This window comes from Plectropomus leopardus, chromosome 11 (assembly GCF_008729295.1).
Source record: "Plectropomus leopardus isolate mb chromosome 11, YSFRI_Pleo_2.0, whole genome shotgun sequence".
Classification (NCBI taxonomy): domain Eukaryota; kingdom Metazoa; phylum Chordata; class Actinopteri; order Perciformes; family Serranidae; genus Plectropomus; species Plectropomus leopardus.
The window spans coordinates 29,948,959-29,965,865 of record NC_056473.1 but is presented as its reverse complement, the minus strand read 5'-3'; the positions used below and the strand labels follow the sequence as shown (position 1 = coordinate 29,965,865).

The 16,907-nt window shown below is 37.4% G+C and overlaps 1 protein-coding gene across 1 annotated transcript; it reads left to right on the top strand.

Annotated features, from left to right (window-relative positions):
• The first annotated feature begins 1,771 nt into the window (after positions 1–1,771).
• Positions 1,772–16,855, top strand: pla2g15 (phospholipase A2, group XV). The gene is made up of 7 exons (XM_042496627.1): positions 1,772–2,105; positions 5,103–5,259; positions 8,159–8,277; positions 8,881–8,979; positions 10,509–10,733; positions 12,825–12,937; positions 13,748–16,855. Exons 1-7 carry the CDS (start codon positions 1,955–1,957, stop codon positions 14,147–14,149), a joined length of 1,266 nt encoding a protein of 421 aa, XP_042352561.1. The 5' UTR covers positions 1,772–1,954; the 3' UTR covers positions 14,150–16,855.
• Positions 16,856–16,907: the final 52 nt, after the last annotated feature.

Here is a 16,907-nt window from a genome sequence, read left to right as displayed (position 1 = left end):
TCAAAGATTTTAATTAATCTATTACCAGACCCCCATAAAGCCAACTTAAATGTTACCAACCTGATTAAATCTTAAAAACAAAGCTAGAGAGAAAGGGACTTAATATAATCACAATAATAATAATAACTTTATTTATATAGTATCTTTAAAACAGAAGCAATACAAAAACAAAAACAGTCCTACTCAACATGAGAGACACAAAACAAGGGTGGAGTTAAGATAAAATTAAAACAAAAGGACAAATAATGCAAGATGCAGGACGCAAAATGTAAATATAAAATAATACAAATAGAAAGACCAAAACAACAAAAGCAAGCTTCATCAAGCAGTGACAAATGTGAAAAAACAAACTTAAGCCAATAAAATGACACTGACAACATCAGAAGATTGTCATTGAAAAACACATCAGAATACATAAAAAATCAAAACAAATGCTTAATGCCTATGTTTTATGTTTCAGTAGACTTGTATCTGTGCTACCTTTTCAATACCAAAATTTATCTTCTATGCCCAAACTTTGTGTCACTGTTCTAGCTCCACAGGTTTGACGCTGATCTGTTTATTTCTATATCCAAGCTGTGGTTTGTTGTGTCTTCCTTATGTTTGCTGGTGATCAACTTACGGCAGTAAGTAATACACATAATTATCACAATAATAACAAACATAGTATATTTTTTAAAGATGGTTCATTTAATGTTGTTGTCTGTGTATTCAGGCCATTTGAAATTATATCACATAGACCTTAAAAGTACACAATCCTGCTTTGTTTACTTTTGATGGATGATGTGTGAATCGTCACGTTATTATTAATGCTGTTACAGTCATTTCTCCCACTGCAATAACGGTGCAGAGACGGCCAGAGTGCAGTTAAAGTGTGACTGTAATAAATAGATAGGTTATAGGGAACTTACCAGTAGCCTCTATTTTATTGTGTATGATGTGACTTTAATATTTCTGTTAGGATTTATATATTTTATATATATGTACAAAATCTTTTTGAAAAATTAATATATGATCTTTTTTTCCCCTCAGGCTTATATACAGTAGCCTATACATGCATATTAAACTAATGAATATTTACTGTTGTGTAAACATGCCTAATGTAAATGTTTTCAATTGAAATAAAGCAACTAATTAAAAAAAAATCATGTGTGTCAAAGCCAGTACAAATGTCTAAAATCAGTGATGCTCAATTTATGGCCTGCAAATAAAGTGATTCACAATGGGAATTGTTTTCATACTTTTAAAGTGCCAGAGTGCATAAAACAGCATCAAAATAGAGCTTGTTTATCAAAAAAGACCAGTGGAGGATCGCTCGCAACCCATGACAGAGGTCCTAACTAAGCCCCTAATGTCCTAAAATCTTAGAAACGACCTAAAATCCTGGAAACGTTCCAAAATCCTAGAAACAAAAACAAAATCCTAAAATCCAAATGTCCTAGAATCCTGGATTTCTTAGGGATTCTAGAATCATTGAAAAATCCTAGAAATGTCCTAAAATCATAGAATCAACCAAAAATCCTAGAAATGTCCTAAAACCCTAGAAAAACCCTAAAACCCTAGAAATGTCCTAAAATCATAAAAACGTCCTAAAATCCAAGACATGCCCTAAAGTCATAGAAAAGTCCTAAAATCCTGTTGCAAGGTGGATGTAGCTGCTGCGACTGGCCCCTGGCCTCCTGTGCCCCCCCAAGCAAATTAAGTTGAGGAGACTCAAATCTCTTGTCCGTAGGACTACATCTGCGGTCGATGACTTTTGGCTTGATTGGAGTTGCGTTGCCGGTTGGATTGCTCTGTAATCAGGACCTCGTGATACCGCCTTCTTGTACACTGATCGGTTACATTGTGGTAAATCTTATCAGAGGGCTTTTAACAGCAAACCGACACCGCTGCAGATCTACACACACCGAGGAGGAGATCATCATGACCCATTTGCTATGAGACATCAGGAGCCATGGCGGCTTGGCACCGGATAACCGCCCTCTCCTCGCTGCTCCAAGTCGGTTTGTTATTGTTGCTGTTGTCGGCTCGGAGCAGCGCGAGACCGCTGGACAAATGTCCCGGCGACAAGCCTTGTCAGCCCCTGAGACCCCCGGTGGTCCTCAGTAAGTGTTTTCTTTAGTGTTTTACTGTTTCTAGTCTGGTTTAGCTCTCTATTTGTTGCCAAATTGTTGCGCAACTCAGTGCCATCCTCAACAGCTAGCTACGAGGCGATATTCAAGATGGGGCCAAACCTCCTTTTAAAAACAGATCAATTTAAACTTCCCGTGTATGTCGCAAACCTGATATGAATTTTAAAGTGAATTTTTAGCTTTTTTAAAACCAGTAGTTGGCAGTCTTAAATTCGGCTATCAAAGATGAATAAAATTTGCATGTATGTCGATTAAATTTAAACTTTTTTAAATGTTTGGCCTGTCGGTTCCATTATCTTCTTACACCAAAACAATCAGCGATTCGCCGCAGAGAACAGTGTGTACCAGGTCGACATTTATTTGAAGAAATGCAGTGTTGAGTATTATGTTTGTGCTGTATCAAAAAAAGGTTCCCATAGATCCCGAAAATATATTTAATCTTCTTGAGTTTAAGATTTAATTTCGCTTTCAAGGATGGCGTCGTCACGTTGCTATATTTATGAACGGAGTTTGGTTGGGTATTGCCAAGGAAAGGAACTCAGGTATTTTCGATGATTATCAGGAAAAAAAGAAAAAAAATACGTTTTACTACACTAATGTTGGCTTGTTTTGCGATACTGGTAAATATTTCAGCATTTTTGTTCTTAAAAATCCTACATGTTGTTTTTCTGGTCAGTGGGAGCTGCTTAAGGTTGACTGTTTACAGTCAGAGCTGTACCCTGATCATATGACTGAGCTGGAGCAGACTCTCCAGCACTGCAGAAGACTCTTTCTAGACTTTTCTATACTCTGTTTAAACCCACTATAAGTTAACTTTTAGCTGTTTCAGCTCATATTCCAGGGTAATATCACTTGTCACTATTTTAAATATCTTAATTTCCTCACTCCAATATCGAAAGGGTCTCATGGGTTTAGAGGAATCTTATCTGTGTTTGGCCAAGATATAACCAAAGCCTGTCGGTCTACACATGTGTGATAAGAGCCTGTGTAGCTGCTTGACCTACAGTGATCTCTTGCTGTTTGTTTGTGCTTGTGGTCATACAGTTAGTGTGTCTCTGTGTGTACCAACTGTTTGTTTATATAATACTACTACTGCTACTAATAATAATACAAACTGTGAAGGTGACTCATCTCTAAATACTTCTTACTGGAAACACTGTGTAATGGATTAAACCACGGATACTCAACTTGATTTGCTTAGGGGCCACTTTTGCAAAAAGACAGGAGGCCAGGGGCCAGTCACAGCAACCCTATACATGTTTCTAGAATTTTAGGACATCACTACGATTTTAGGATATTTCTAGGATTTTAGGATGTTTTTTTCTGATTTTAGGTGATCTCTAGAATATAAGATGTTTCTCAGATTTTAGGACATTAGGGGCTTATTAGGGGGATCCTCCACTGGCACTTTTTTAAATAAACAAGCTCTATTTCGATGCTGTTTTATGCACTCTGGCACCTTATGTATACTAAAAGTCTGAAAACAGTTCCCAGTGTGAATCACTTTATTTTTATTGTGAATTATAAAGCAGTCGGGAGGCCACCTGGCGCCCTATCGGGGCCCAGATTTGGTCGGCGGGCTGTAAGCTGAGTATCACTTGATACAGTACAGCATGTACAAACTGCAGTTGAACAAACCTTTAAATGACTATTTCACATTCAGATTCATTCAAACAGCCACACATTGTAAAACATTACAGTTTTAGGCAAAAGCTGGTGTTTAGCTCCTGTAATTGTGTTACACTGACTGTGAGGCAACCAGAAGGTCCCGTTTAACATGTAATTATGCAAATGTGACAGAATGCAAAACTAACAGCCAAAAGAGGAAGAAACATAGACCTTTAGTCAGTCAGATCTCACTGTCAGAGAATATAACTTGAACCAGCACGTTTTTTAAGCTGTGAAATTTGCTGCAAAAATGCACCCATGTGGTAGAGGTGGTGGTGGATATTCATCATACCTGCTCATAATGCCATTTGTGCTGTTATGACAAAAATAAAAGCTCAAAATGTCAACATAACATTTCTGGAAAAAAAACCTCCCAGTTAATATTGTTGTACCAGTTCCTTTTGATAGTGCTGCCTGTGTATTTTCAAGAGACATTTACCCCGATGCATCTACCTTTTTTCTGTCACACTGAAGTCCAAATATCAGGACAAATATACCTTTAAAAAAATAGACAAATATTAACAGATGTATGTCCAAACATGTACAGCAATCTTTACATATCAACGAACTGTAGAAGAGTTTAAAGGTCTAAATAAGTTTCAAAGTCTTTTAAAAAAGTCAGCAATGTTAAAAATTTCCACTAGCTGTTGTCTTGTTTTGTTTTTCGGCATTAAAGTGATATTAAACTGCGCACTTTTACAGTACCTCGTGATCTCTGTTAATTATACATGATAGTAAAAAGGTCTACAGTCATATTTTCAACCCAAGACTGCAAAGATGAAACAACAGGAAAGAAAATAAACAGGCCATAAACCTGCTGCTGTTTCGCCATTCTCTCCGGCAACAAACCACCACGTGACTGGAGGTGTGTGTTCAGTGACTTTTATTATACCAGCACATGTGTAAGTCGTTAATTTAAAATATATTTTTGTCCTTCTTTTTATTTGTGCAATATTGTACTGCTGTAGAGTTTAAAATTCTGATTTTCCTGACAGCCCTATGTTGCTTTGGGCTGTTTTCAAATGTTTTGTGCATGTTGTTTGCTAATGCACATGAGGAGAAGAAGGAAAGCAAGGAGAAAAATATCAAACACATTTAGCTAAAGTTGAATTATTAAGAACTGAGAAAAAGTATATTATTTAGAAATGTATGACAGTGTGGAAGCGGGGTAAACACGGGATAATCATTGAAGACCCGTGTGTTGCTGATGTCTTATTGTAATATCCATGTTATCAATCAAAAGTCTTTCGGTGACAGAGATGTTTCCGATATGTGACTCATTGCTAATGTGGCTCGTTGCAGTTCCAGGGGATCTTGGAAACCAGTTAGAGGCGAAGCTGGATAAACCCAGTGTGGTCCATTACATCTGCTACAAGAAGACCGACTCCTTCTTCACTCTGTGGCTCAACCTGGAGCTGCTGGTCCCAGTGGCCATCGACTGCTGGATAGACAACATAAGGTACCACGTGCGTCTTTCTGCTCGTGTTCAGAAATCAATGAAGCTTTGTCGGTCAGTGATCAAGTAACAAAATGTTCTCTTGTAAAACGTTTGTTGATTTCCAGTTGAACTCATTTTATGGCAGCAGAGAAATCTGATGTTTTCCAGCTTTTGTTCCTATCTTATTTTGTGTGACAAGATCATGAAAATTCAATTTTTATAGTTAAACTGTGACCATATAGGTTAAAATATTTGCTGTTTTTGTGGGGGGACAAGCTGTGGTGCAAATTCCAAAAAAGCCCTGATACTATAGGATAATAGAGGAGGTAGACGGGATTGTTGAACTGGTTGACTTTGTGTAAACAGTCATCAACCTACATTAGATAAACTGACCTTTGAACCCTCCGTTTATCATCGAGGTATGGAAGGAAACAGAGGCTGAGATAGCGTTAGTCTCCCTCAGCATCAACTGAAAAACACTTACAGGTCAGATATTGAGTCAAACTGTGTTTTACAACTTATCGTATCACATAGTTTTTTCTTTTTTATAACATTAAAACAATACACACAAGATTACCACAAACGGATGCCACAAAACGAGTAAAAATAAAAAGAAAACAAGAAAAAAAAAAACAAAAAGAAAAGACAAAAACAAAACACAGTCATCATGATCATCAGTCTTCTTAACATGGCCTTAATGTATTACATTTTATTTCACGGTCCTTAATTGTTCGCTGTCTGTTTGCAATAATGCCCTCCAACCTAAAATAATATTTAAAAAAAGAGAAAAAATTAGAAAATGTCAAATGTTCTTTTTCTTTCAGTTCAAAAATAAATCTCTTACCCAATAAAATAAGTGTATATAGAATAAATCCATTTCTTAATTCACCAAGTATTATTGTTTGAAAAAATGGCTGTCTCTACAGTCCTTATCATTAAAAATGTGCCCTCAGTCGTATTTTTTGATGTTTTACTGGAGCAAGGGAATAGATGTTGCTTTTATATTGTTATTGTTCATTTAGACACGAGGTTGTGAGCAAGAATATTTCAAAATGAGATCCAAAATGAGTGTGTTCTCATCTATATAAATCTAATCTTCAAATAGTTAAAGGGTTGATTTGATTATCTTCGATTAAGTTATCTTGACTACAGTGTGCTTTTATTGTGAAATAAAGGCAACACCAGCAGATAACTGGTAAAACTGGCTGATCATGTGACTGCACTCATGACTGTCTGGCACAGCTTTGTGGTTACAAATAACCTATTGCAGATACACACCAGTTAATTTAAAACTCAGGGATTACTTTAAATTCAAGGGATTATAAACACAGAAATTACATTTCATGGCCATTTTCAGCAAAGTGAGTTCAGTAATAAGTCTGATCTAAATAATTTACCATTTATTAACTGTATCCAATTTAAAATCAAATGTGTGTTTAGTGTTTATGGGGTTAATCCGGAAAATTCTTGGTCATAATCCAGCCAAATGTTAATAAGGGGGAATTTTGCAAGCTTGCATGTAAAGCTAGTTTATGTAATTCTCACTGAACAGTGGCCAATATGTCCTCGAGTGAAATTTAAGGTGTAATGCTGAATGCTGAAACATAGTGTAACAGTTGTAGCACAAGAAGAGTCATTAAGCAAACTGCGTCTGTAGTTTCAGTTACACAGCAATTATCTATGCAAAGTTTGCTCATCTTGCACATGTTCGTGTTGATTTTGCCAACCAAAATCCATTAATTTGAAGGCATGTTAAGTTTTTGATTGGCTTTATTAATATTACGTGATACGGATCAGGGATAAACACACCGAAATCAACCCAGCTTCAGGAAACTGAAAAAACTAAAAATGACAATATTTTAAATTTGGATTGAGGCTAATGTCTTTTTTATTATTAACCTAAATTACTTATTGAGAACATTGGTGGGGATTCAGGTTCCCAGAGCCTTAATAAATGGATCCATCTTGTATTATTGGTTTTTGCACCTCCTGTTTAGCCCTTCAAAGGCAAAAGACCTAAACTCACCACAGTGTAGAACTGGAAAAAGACAAACATTGTTTCATGTCCATAATACTGGTCATGTTGCTTTTTAAAATGTTTGTTTGTTAATTCCAGTAAACTTTAATCTATGATACTAATTATAATCTAGATAGAATCTAAATATCATGAAACTTTCAGCTTAATATAGTAAGAATAAGACCATAACTGTTTTTTTTTTTACTTTATTGTCTTATTTTTACGTTATTGTGTTATTATTTTTGTGACATGCAGCAAAGGGCCGGAGTTGAACCCATAATATGGCGACTTTCGGAGATGTAGACAGGAAGTTTAATGTTGCCTTTAAGTCCACTTCATGAAGGAGGACGGATTTTGACACAAATCGCAGCTCACGCTTCATTTCTCTCGCTCTGTGCCCCCCTCCACCTTCCCATGCCCAAATCAATAAAACTAACCTTGACTAGCTTAATGACAGAGTAAAAATATTTGGATGAGACATGCGTCATGCGACAGGTTTGTACATGTAAAGGTGCGTCACGCTAGTTGGACACAGCACAGATTAAACTGTGTGAGTCAGCTGAAAGTTTTGAAATAGCTTCAGCTGTATTGTCAAAAATGTAAATTTCATTGTAGTTTGGAAATTTTGTTTTGCAAATGTTTCATTTCAGCTTGGCAAACAAGACGTCTCTCACATCTGCATTGAAGTTTTAGAGTTACACAAAACCATCAGATGGTAGTAAAACAGTGATTTAAAATGGGAAGTGCTTCAGTTGTAAGAGGTAGTTGTATATCTGTGTGTGTGTGTGTGCACCACAGATGCAGAACTGACACTGATCGAGTTGTCCTTGTGACTGTGTGTGTGTGTGTGTGTGTGTGTGTGTGCGCGCGCGTGTGTGTGTGCGCGCGCGTGTGTGTGTGTAGGCTGATCTACAACAAGACCACACACAGCACCTCGTCCCCTCCGGGTGTGAACATCCGTGTCCCGGGGTTCGGAGAGACATATTCACTGGAGTATCTGGACCCAAGCAAGCGCAGTGTGGGTGAGTTAAAGACCCAAAAACGGACAAGTCTTTAGAGAAGGGAGAACTGGGCAAAATGTCCTCACTCTCAAGGCCCTTAACCTTTTGAAAGCTGAACAAATTGGCTTCATTTCTTCAAAAATATTAGAAGAAAGCATTTAGCAACTTAAAAAGAAATGGCCCCCAAAAATAAGCAAACAAGTATATATATGTATATATACAATAAAAAACAAAAAAAGAAAAAAAAACCAAACATAACAAAAAATGACCTTAAGAAAGTGCTAAAAATAAGAACAATAAAAAGAATTATACTTTTTTCTTCTGTAACATAACAATTAAATAAAAGTTTTGGCAAATTTCTGGATATTTTTTGACAGTTTGTCAGGTTGCTCGTTGCCTTTTTTTCACGTTTTCAAAAGAAATAAAACCAGTTTTCTCTTCAGAGGTATAAATGCTTGTGAAAGGCGTCTGACGTAGAACAACAGAGTCGTTTTCTAAAGGTTCTAAAGGGTTAATGGGTCATCTTAAAAAATATACAAGCAGGAAGATTTTTACTTTTCTCACATGAGACTGAAACGTATGATGCTTTATTTCTTATCTTGTGTTTGTGTTTCTGTCTCGTAGGCATGTATTTCTTCACCATAGTGCAGGCGCTGGTAGAGTGGGGCTACACCAGAGGTGATGATGTCAGAGGAGCTCCCTATGACTGGAGGAAAGCTCCCAGTAAGCAAACACACACACACACACACACACACACACACACACACACACACACACACACACACACACACACACACACACAGGCAGACTTACATTCATCCCCTCAGCCATTATTCTAACTCATGAATGATGAGCCCTCAAATTTAAAACCCAAAACACACATTTCATTCTCATGGATTTCATGATTCCAGTAAGATTTTATCTTTGAGGTAAAATTCAGAAATTTACAACACAACTTTTACCATGACATCATGAAAAATGTTGTCTTTATTATGAAGAATGGAGATTTATTTAGTGAGAATTTGCCTCAGCTGTTTACACTACAGTTTACTGTAGTTTTTTAGGCAACAGAGCTCATTTTTGGATAATTTCATGAACTGGCTGTATCAGTTGTCAGTCTGAGGATGCTGTGCTGCAGTGAAGCACATGAAATATTCTGCCTAATGGGGGGTATGTTTTGGTGAAAGGTGCAAAGTCGTGGCATGTACGGTTAATTTTTTTTATTTTTAAAGTTGTCATCTGTAGACGGTCGCTGTAGGAGTGTAGAGAACCCCAGTAATGAGTGTTAAACCCTGAATGAATTATCATTTCAGCACCTCTGGTCTCAAAATCAGAAGATTTTTTGAATTGGTTTTTGATCCGAAATAAGATTTGTTGTTATCACAAGCTGAAGAGACTTTCATGTTTTACTCCACAACATAAAATACATCAGTAAATACTTGAACTTTGAATCTTTTGCGTTTAAAAAAAAACAACAGAAACCTCAGGACATCATCACATTGAGGCGTGTTGAACATGGCTTTACAGCTTTTCTGTGGTGGTGACATAAAATCTTGTGACCGTGGTGTGATTCAGCTATGGCCTAACATTAGCTTTTTACTTCTGGTGATTACATTTAGGCTTTAAAAATCCTTTTGTGGTGTTGTGGTAAGTGGTGTTCATTTTTGAAGATTATCTCGCTGAACAAAATGTGTAAGTATCTAAAATATTTGTTTACCACAGAGCTTATTTTCTGCTGTAATCCAAAAATTTCATAAACTTTTTAATGAGGGAACCAGGGCAACATTAGCTTATTCCAATTTTATTTTTATTATTTTAATTTTTTTTATTTTTAATTTTATTAGTCCACATTTTTTTTCGAATGTATGTTTCAAAGTATTTGTATATTTTCATGCATGCGGAGGCAGATTTCATGAGAAGAAATAGAAGAAAAAGAAAGACAAAGGAAAGGAAGATCAACAACAGCAACAAGAACCGACAGCAGAGCTGCCCGACACCATATTAATCAGTGACCTTGCCACTGGGCTTTTATTTCGAAAGACATATTCTTGGCAGTCATAATAAAAAGGGATGTGTAACTTTGTTCAGTGTGGGAAATTTTCCTCATCAGGGCACATATTAAACTGGTCCACTCCAAAATCAGGAAGCAATCAAATGTTATTTTCTTGTTCCCTGTCGTTTTAATTGAAGTTCAGGGAATTTCGCATCAGTTTACTACTTCTCTCTGTTGTTTTTTTTCTGTCTTCTATCAGATGAGAATAAAGAGTATTTCCTGGCGCTGCAGCAGATGATTGAAGAGATGGCGGAGAAGGCTGGCGGGCCCGTGGTGCTCATCGCTCACAGCATGGGCAACATGTACACCTTGTACTTCCTCAACCAGCAGCCGCAGGCCTGGAAGGACAGATACATCAAAGCCTTCATCTCTCTGGGGCCGCCGTGGGCCGGGGTGGCCAAGACCCTCCGCGTAGTCACCTCTGGTAAGAGATGGAAGTAGTTTTAGTGTGCTTATGATCGTAGTTTTACTCTGTGTTATGTTTTGTAGTAGACAGTTACAGCTACGGTTACACACACACGCACACCAGTATTCCCCAAGAGAATTTGCAATTTAATGGTGTTGTTTAATTTCCTCATTGAGTAGTCCCTCAAGTTCCCAAAACATCACAATCATCCCCTGCAGCCATCAAAGTCAGAAGTGGAAGAGTTCAGTGTTTTTAATAATATGAAGGAAACAGCCTGTGAAATAACTGTCATCCACCCTCGGTTCCTCTATTAGATTACTTCAGAACTGCAAGGACCAAATTTCATCAGTTTCATCAGAATCTGTATGTTGGTAAATAGTTGCCTTCCCCTCTCCACCTGTGACTTAACTTTAAAATGTAGTATTTTATATTTATTTTAAATTTAAAGTAGTCAAACCCAAACCACCCCCTGCTCTGATAAATAAAATACAATTCTACAACACCGGCACTGAAACTAAGTGATGTACTGCTGCAGACGGGGCCGCAGCAAAACATACTTTAGCCACCTGAAAATAATAAATATCATTTTAAGCGTTCACTGCAATTGAATTTTTTCTCCTTTTTATGTTACACAACAGCTGATGGAGGCAGCGTTAAACCAGCAACTGTACCATTCAGTGCAGTAAAATGACTGTTTTTCTCTCGTGGTTTTTATGTAACGGCTTCAAATCCCCGTCTTTAAGGGCTGTCTTACAGCAAGGTAGAGCAGTGAAAACATTTTAAATATAGCATAGACTACACTTTAACTGATATTGATTTTTTTTAGGTGGCTTGAAGGTAATCAGTGAAGGCAGAGTTTACTCAGCGCTGTTTGATTATATTTTCAGCGGTTTTCTACCCCGAAGTTAAATAAACAGTTACGATTGTGATTCTGTATCATTAACTGTAGAAATAATATAAGTTTATTGCAAGCAGCTGAAAGGGAGCATATCTCCACCTGCTTTGGTGGAGTTGGACATACTTCTGTCAATAAATCAATTCTGCCCCGGTGCTTGTACAATGGGACAAGGATGGTTGTCCAATTAAATGGCCTAATCGAGCTTTAACCGTAGCTCAACTAAACGTCCTGAGTCGGGATTAAAGTAAGTATTCAGGCATTTATTCAAACCTTTAAAAGCTCATCTCTGTTCAGCAAATATACACTTTAGACAATTTTTTCCCATAAAAAAAACCTTTATGCCTTAAAATGAGTCAGATGTAACGCACATCCTTGTTACCAGCTCTGACAAGTTGAAGTGAAGCTTCATTTAAATATGATACATAGCTACATCTTGCTTTTCCTTTGTTTGCTGCAGCATTATGGAAAGCACGATCCCGCAAGTCTGAATCCGTGTTGTTGTCCATCTGTCGTTGTTACACTGTAGCTCCTTTTCTATTAGTGAAAAATGACTTTTTACAACCTTAACCCTTTAACACCTGAGCAAATTGGCTTGATTTCTTTTAAAAAAACCATTGGATGAAGTTGTAAATTACAAGTAAAATTTATCAAAAAAGGGAAAATGTTTTTTAAAAAAAAACAGTGGAAAAAGATGAAAAGCACTAACAAAACGAAAACAAAAAATACATTTTTTTTTTAGTTTTGTAATTTATAAACATATATTTTTTCCTTTTCATTTCATCTCTTCAATAATTTCTCCTCTCTCTCTATCACAATCTTTTTCTCTCATTACAGGTCTTTCTTTTTTCAAAATATCTTGCCATTTTTTTCTCATTTCCTCTTCAGCCACATTTTTGGAAGAAATCAAACCTGCTCAGGTTTCAAAGGTTTGAATGCACGTGGAAGGCGTCTGAAAGCAGCACGTGAAAACTGATGTCGTTCCAGGTTTCAAAGGGTTAAAGCATGAAAGACTATTAAAGATATGCCGTAGTGGACCCAGTTAAGTTTTTTAGCAGGAGATTCCGAACTTGTGACTGGCAGTGTATGTCTCACGAGTGGACTTTTTTTCTAAACAAATCACATGGTCAAACTCCGTGTTGGTTTTGGACGTGTGTCTGGAAATACTAGTTTCAGTTCTCTCTCACTGGTTTCACTGGTGTCTCTGCTTTCAGGTGATAATAACCGCATCCCAGTGATCAGCCCGTTGAAGATTCGCTCCCAACAACGTACCGCTGTCTCCACCTCCTGGCTGCTCCCCTACGCCCACTCCTGGCCCAAAGACCAGGTGTGTGTGTGTGTGTGTGTGTGTGTGTGTGTGTGTGTGTGTGTGTGTGTATGTGTGTGTGTGTGTGTGTGTGTGTGTGTGTGTGTGTGTGTGTGTGTGTGTGTGTGTGTGTGGACACACACACACATTTTCTTGAATCATTTCATCATCATTTTCTTGCACTTACACTTTCCTTCTTGTGCTCAGTATTTGTCAACAGCGGAAATTTTAATCAAAATTTAGCCATAAAGCTTTACTGATTTCTGTTGTTTTACAGTATAACTACAAGTAACAACCTGCAGAGCTTTATCAGTCTTTAGCTCCCCTTAACTCTATGAGACATTTTAGGGTCTTTTAGCAATTTTTTTGGTTTGCTGCAAGCAAACTTAACTCTCATCAACCTCTTTACCAGCCGAAAAGCTTTGATAAACCCATCAAACTGACAGTTAGTGACTAGCCAGTCTTGTCTATGTTAATTAATCTATTTTAGTTTGTCTTTTAATTTATTTTTTTATTCCATCTTGATTGGGTTTAATTTTATCACTAGTAGTCACTCTGTGTTTACTACTAATATTCATAGAATAGTTTTTTTACTCTTATTGGTGTGGGATGTCGTTGTTATTTTTGTTTTGAAATTGTTGATCGATTCTACGTTAAATTTTATCTGGCCTTAGTTCGGCATTATTGTCTGGCTCTTACTGTTACGTTGCCTCTGTAAGAAACCGGATTATTATTATTATCTGAATGTCACATACAGCTCCTCTAAGCATCAGGCATCAGGCCAAATCAAACAACTCAGAAACATCTTTTATTTTCTCCATCCACCTGCAGGTGTTGGTGCAGACTCCCACCACCAACTACACTGTGCTGGACTACAAGCGCTTCTACTCAGACATCGGTTTTGAGGACGGCTGGCTGATGCGGCAGGACACGGAGCCGCTGGTGGCTGACCTCACGCCCCCGGGCGTGGCCGTCCACTGTCTGTACGGCACCGGCATCCCCACGTCAGAGGGCTTCCAGTACTCTGACAAGTTTCCCGACGTGGAGCCCACGGTGGTGTTCGGTGACGGTGATGGGACAGTGAACCTCAAGAGCGCCATCCAGTGCAGGCGGTGGGTGGGAAAGCAGAAACAGCCAGTGATGTTACAAGAGCTTCCAGGGAACGAACATGTGAACATGCTGTTGAACTTCACGACTGTGGCTTACATAAAGACTGTGCTGTTCTCCCCCTGACGCAGGCAGAAACTGAGGCTGATGGCTTTATACACACACACACACACACACACACACACACACACACACACACACACACACGGCCATATGAAGGACAGACAGTGTCTGCCAAGTTATTCCTCTGTACATGCCTCGTTGCTCAAGGAAAAGTATTGAAATTTTGTAAAACAATTGCAGGATTAAATTAATTTTAAATTAATTTTATAGCTGTAATTATACAACTTATGTTGATGTCAGGTTGTTTACTGTTAAAAAAGCCTAAATACAGTGACTTTTATAATGGTCTCAGCTTTTAAAGAACCCGATATTTTACCTACTAAATCCACGTTATTCTGATATATGACGTGTTTGTGCACGTCTAAAGGCAGGGATAAACTGTATGTGCCACTTTCCAGAGTTATTAATCAATGACAGATCTTTTTATTAATGTTGTAAAAGAGATTTCTGAGCTCCTTTGACTTTAATGTTTTTTCGGCTAAATAGTTAAGCACATACTGTTTTTGTATCTTTCTCAGTGCAACAGGTCACGTTTCCGTGTTTGCTAAATGTTCAGAACCAAAACAACTTCCTTCTTCTTTTTTGTTATTTGATTTCTACTTAACCTTTAGTTTACCTTGTTTTTGCATGCGGCTGAGCTGTACGTCCCCGATGGCCTTGAGGGTTTTGTTTTTATTGTGTTATTCATATTACACGAGTTGTGTGCTGAAGGCCTGGAACTATGCCTGGAAAATGTGGAAGTTAATTTAAGTCACATTGAAGCCACTCAAAGGTCAAACAAAAAACTGTTTTAGACAAAACTTAACTCAAAGTCCACTTACTAGGCTTTTCAGGAACTCTAAATCACATCTCATGATCTTAATCAATGACAGGAGTTGAATTTAGTTAGTAAGACTCTTTCTCCAGTCAAACATTTAAAAAGGGACTCCAGTGTTTTTCATCCTGGACTCTATATTCCCATGTTTTTGTGTCTAAGTGACCTGTGGGAACATTTCATGGTCAAGTATTGTAAGAAAACTGCTGTGGTATAACTACTAAAAATGCATGTTCGCCCTATCAAATTATATGATATATTATGGGTGTCTTACAACATTACGAAAAGGACCCCTACAGAGAAATGCTGCATGTTACCCAGAGTTCTCATTCCAAACTTTTCCATGTCTTTTCAAGGACACAAAGATTTTTTTTTGCCTCACTTGACCAGTGTTAATCAAACATGTCAGATTCTAATCAAACATTATTTGAGCTGGCATACAGAAGGACGAACCCAGGGAGAAAATGTTAAAGCGAATGTGATGTTAAAACATTTATCACATAGACGCATTTTTGAGCTGCGTTACGTCGCCAGCTACATAAAAGTAATTTGCCGTTATATTACAAAGGTTATTCATGGAAGATTATTGTAACAATTTCATTACACACAACAAAATTCCAAAACGTTTAGTTATTTTTTACTAATTCTGTGACTCTTCCAGGCCTGGAAAATGTAATTGTGAAATTCCATGATTTTTCCAGGTTTTCCATGACAGTAGGAACCCCCACCTTCCACTTGTTCCGGTCTGTTTTGTGTCAATGTCTTCACTTAAGAGGATGTCTGGTTCTGAAATCTTGCAGACTTTTCCTCATTGTTGAAAACAGCTAAATATTGAGTCATGATAATGAAAATCTTTAAGAGAAAGATACACTTCCAGTCTATTACCAACACTCCTCTTTCCAACTTCTGCTCGCATTTTCAGTTTTTTTCCTACAACAAGTCACCTCTTGCAAGATTTCAGAGCATTATTTATTTATATTTTTTTTAGTGAGACTTGAACTCAAAACAGAATATAACCAGCTTTAATCACTTGTACACAGAAACACGTGGAAACAATGGTCCAGTTTGAAAAATAATGGAGCTCCCTTTTTAACAATTGAGTGTTTGTAATGAAATCAAGGTCCAATTTGTAGCTTTTTTTTGGTGCTTTCAACTGCATGTCGTGTTTGCTCAGTAGTTGTGGCGATAGCTCAGTTGTCCTGTCCAAAGTTTAATGCTTTGGTCATGTGATGACAGCTTTATCCACTGATATGCTTCATGAAATGAAGGGAAAAGCACCAATTTTCATTTTGTCAAACTTTTGTCTTTGAGGTCAAGCTGGAGCGTATTATGCACCATTTCCAAAAAGTTTAAACAAATCAAATTCACTTAAATTTTTGTTCTTGACCTTTGAAAACTGGCCAAATAGTAGAGACAGGCCATTTTATAAACAATTGACATCAGTGATTTTGCATTTGTCTATTATTTCAAATTAAATGACCTGCTTCATCAAGCTCTGTCTCTTCACTTCCCATGTCCTGCAGAGAACATTTTGATGGATCTGTGTGTATTTTTGTGCCCCGGTTTGGTCTGAACCAGCTGCCTTAAAGGACTGGATTCACACAGGCACAAATTAGTGGACTTTTTTTGTTTTATAGTATAAATTTGATGTTTCCTTTACTGTTTATTATTTGTTATTTCCTCTGTTTCAACAGACTTGAAAAGTTCCAAGTGCAGAGTTTAAACCCCGATTCCTTGTCCTCGTGGACGTGCAGAATCTCTCTGACCTGAGTGATTGTACTGTGCCAACCAAGATGATATAATCTGAGTATCATATCTGCTGTGAACTATCATAAATGTGTGTTATAAACATGTGTTGCCTTCTAGAGAGTAAAATATTTCAAATATTACAATCAGACATTGACTTTTCTTTGGGCGGTAAATCCGTCTGGTAAACTTTTCACACAG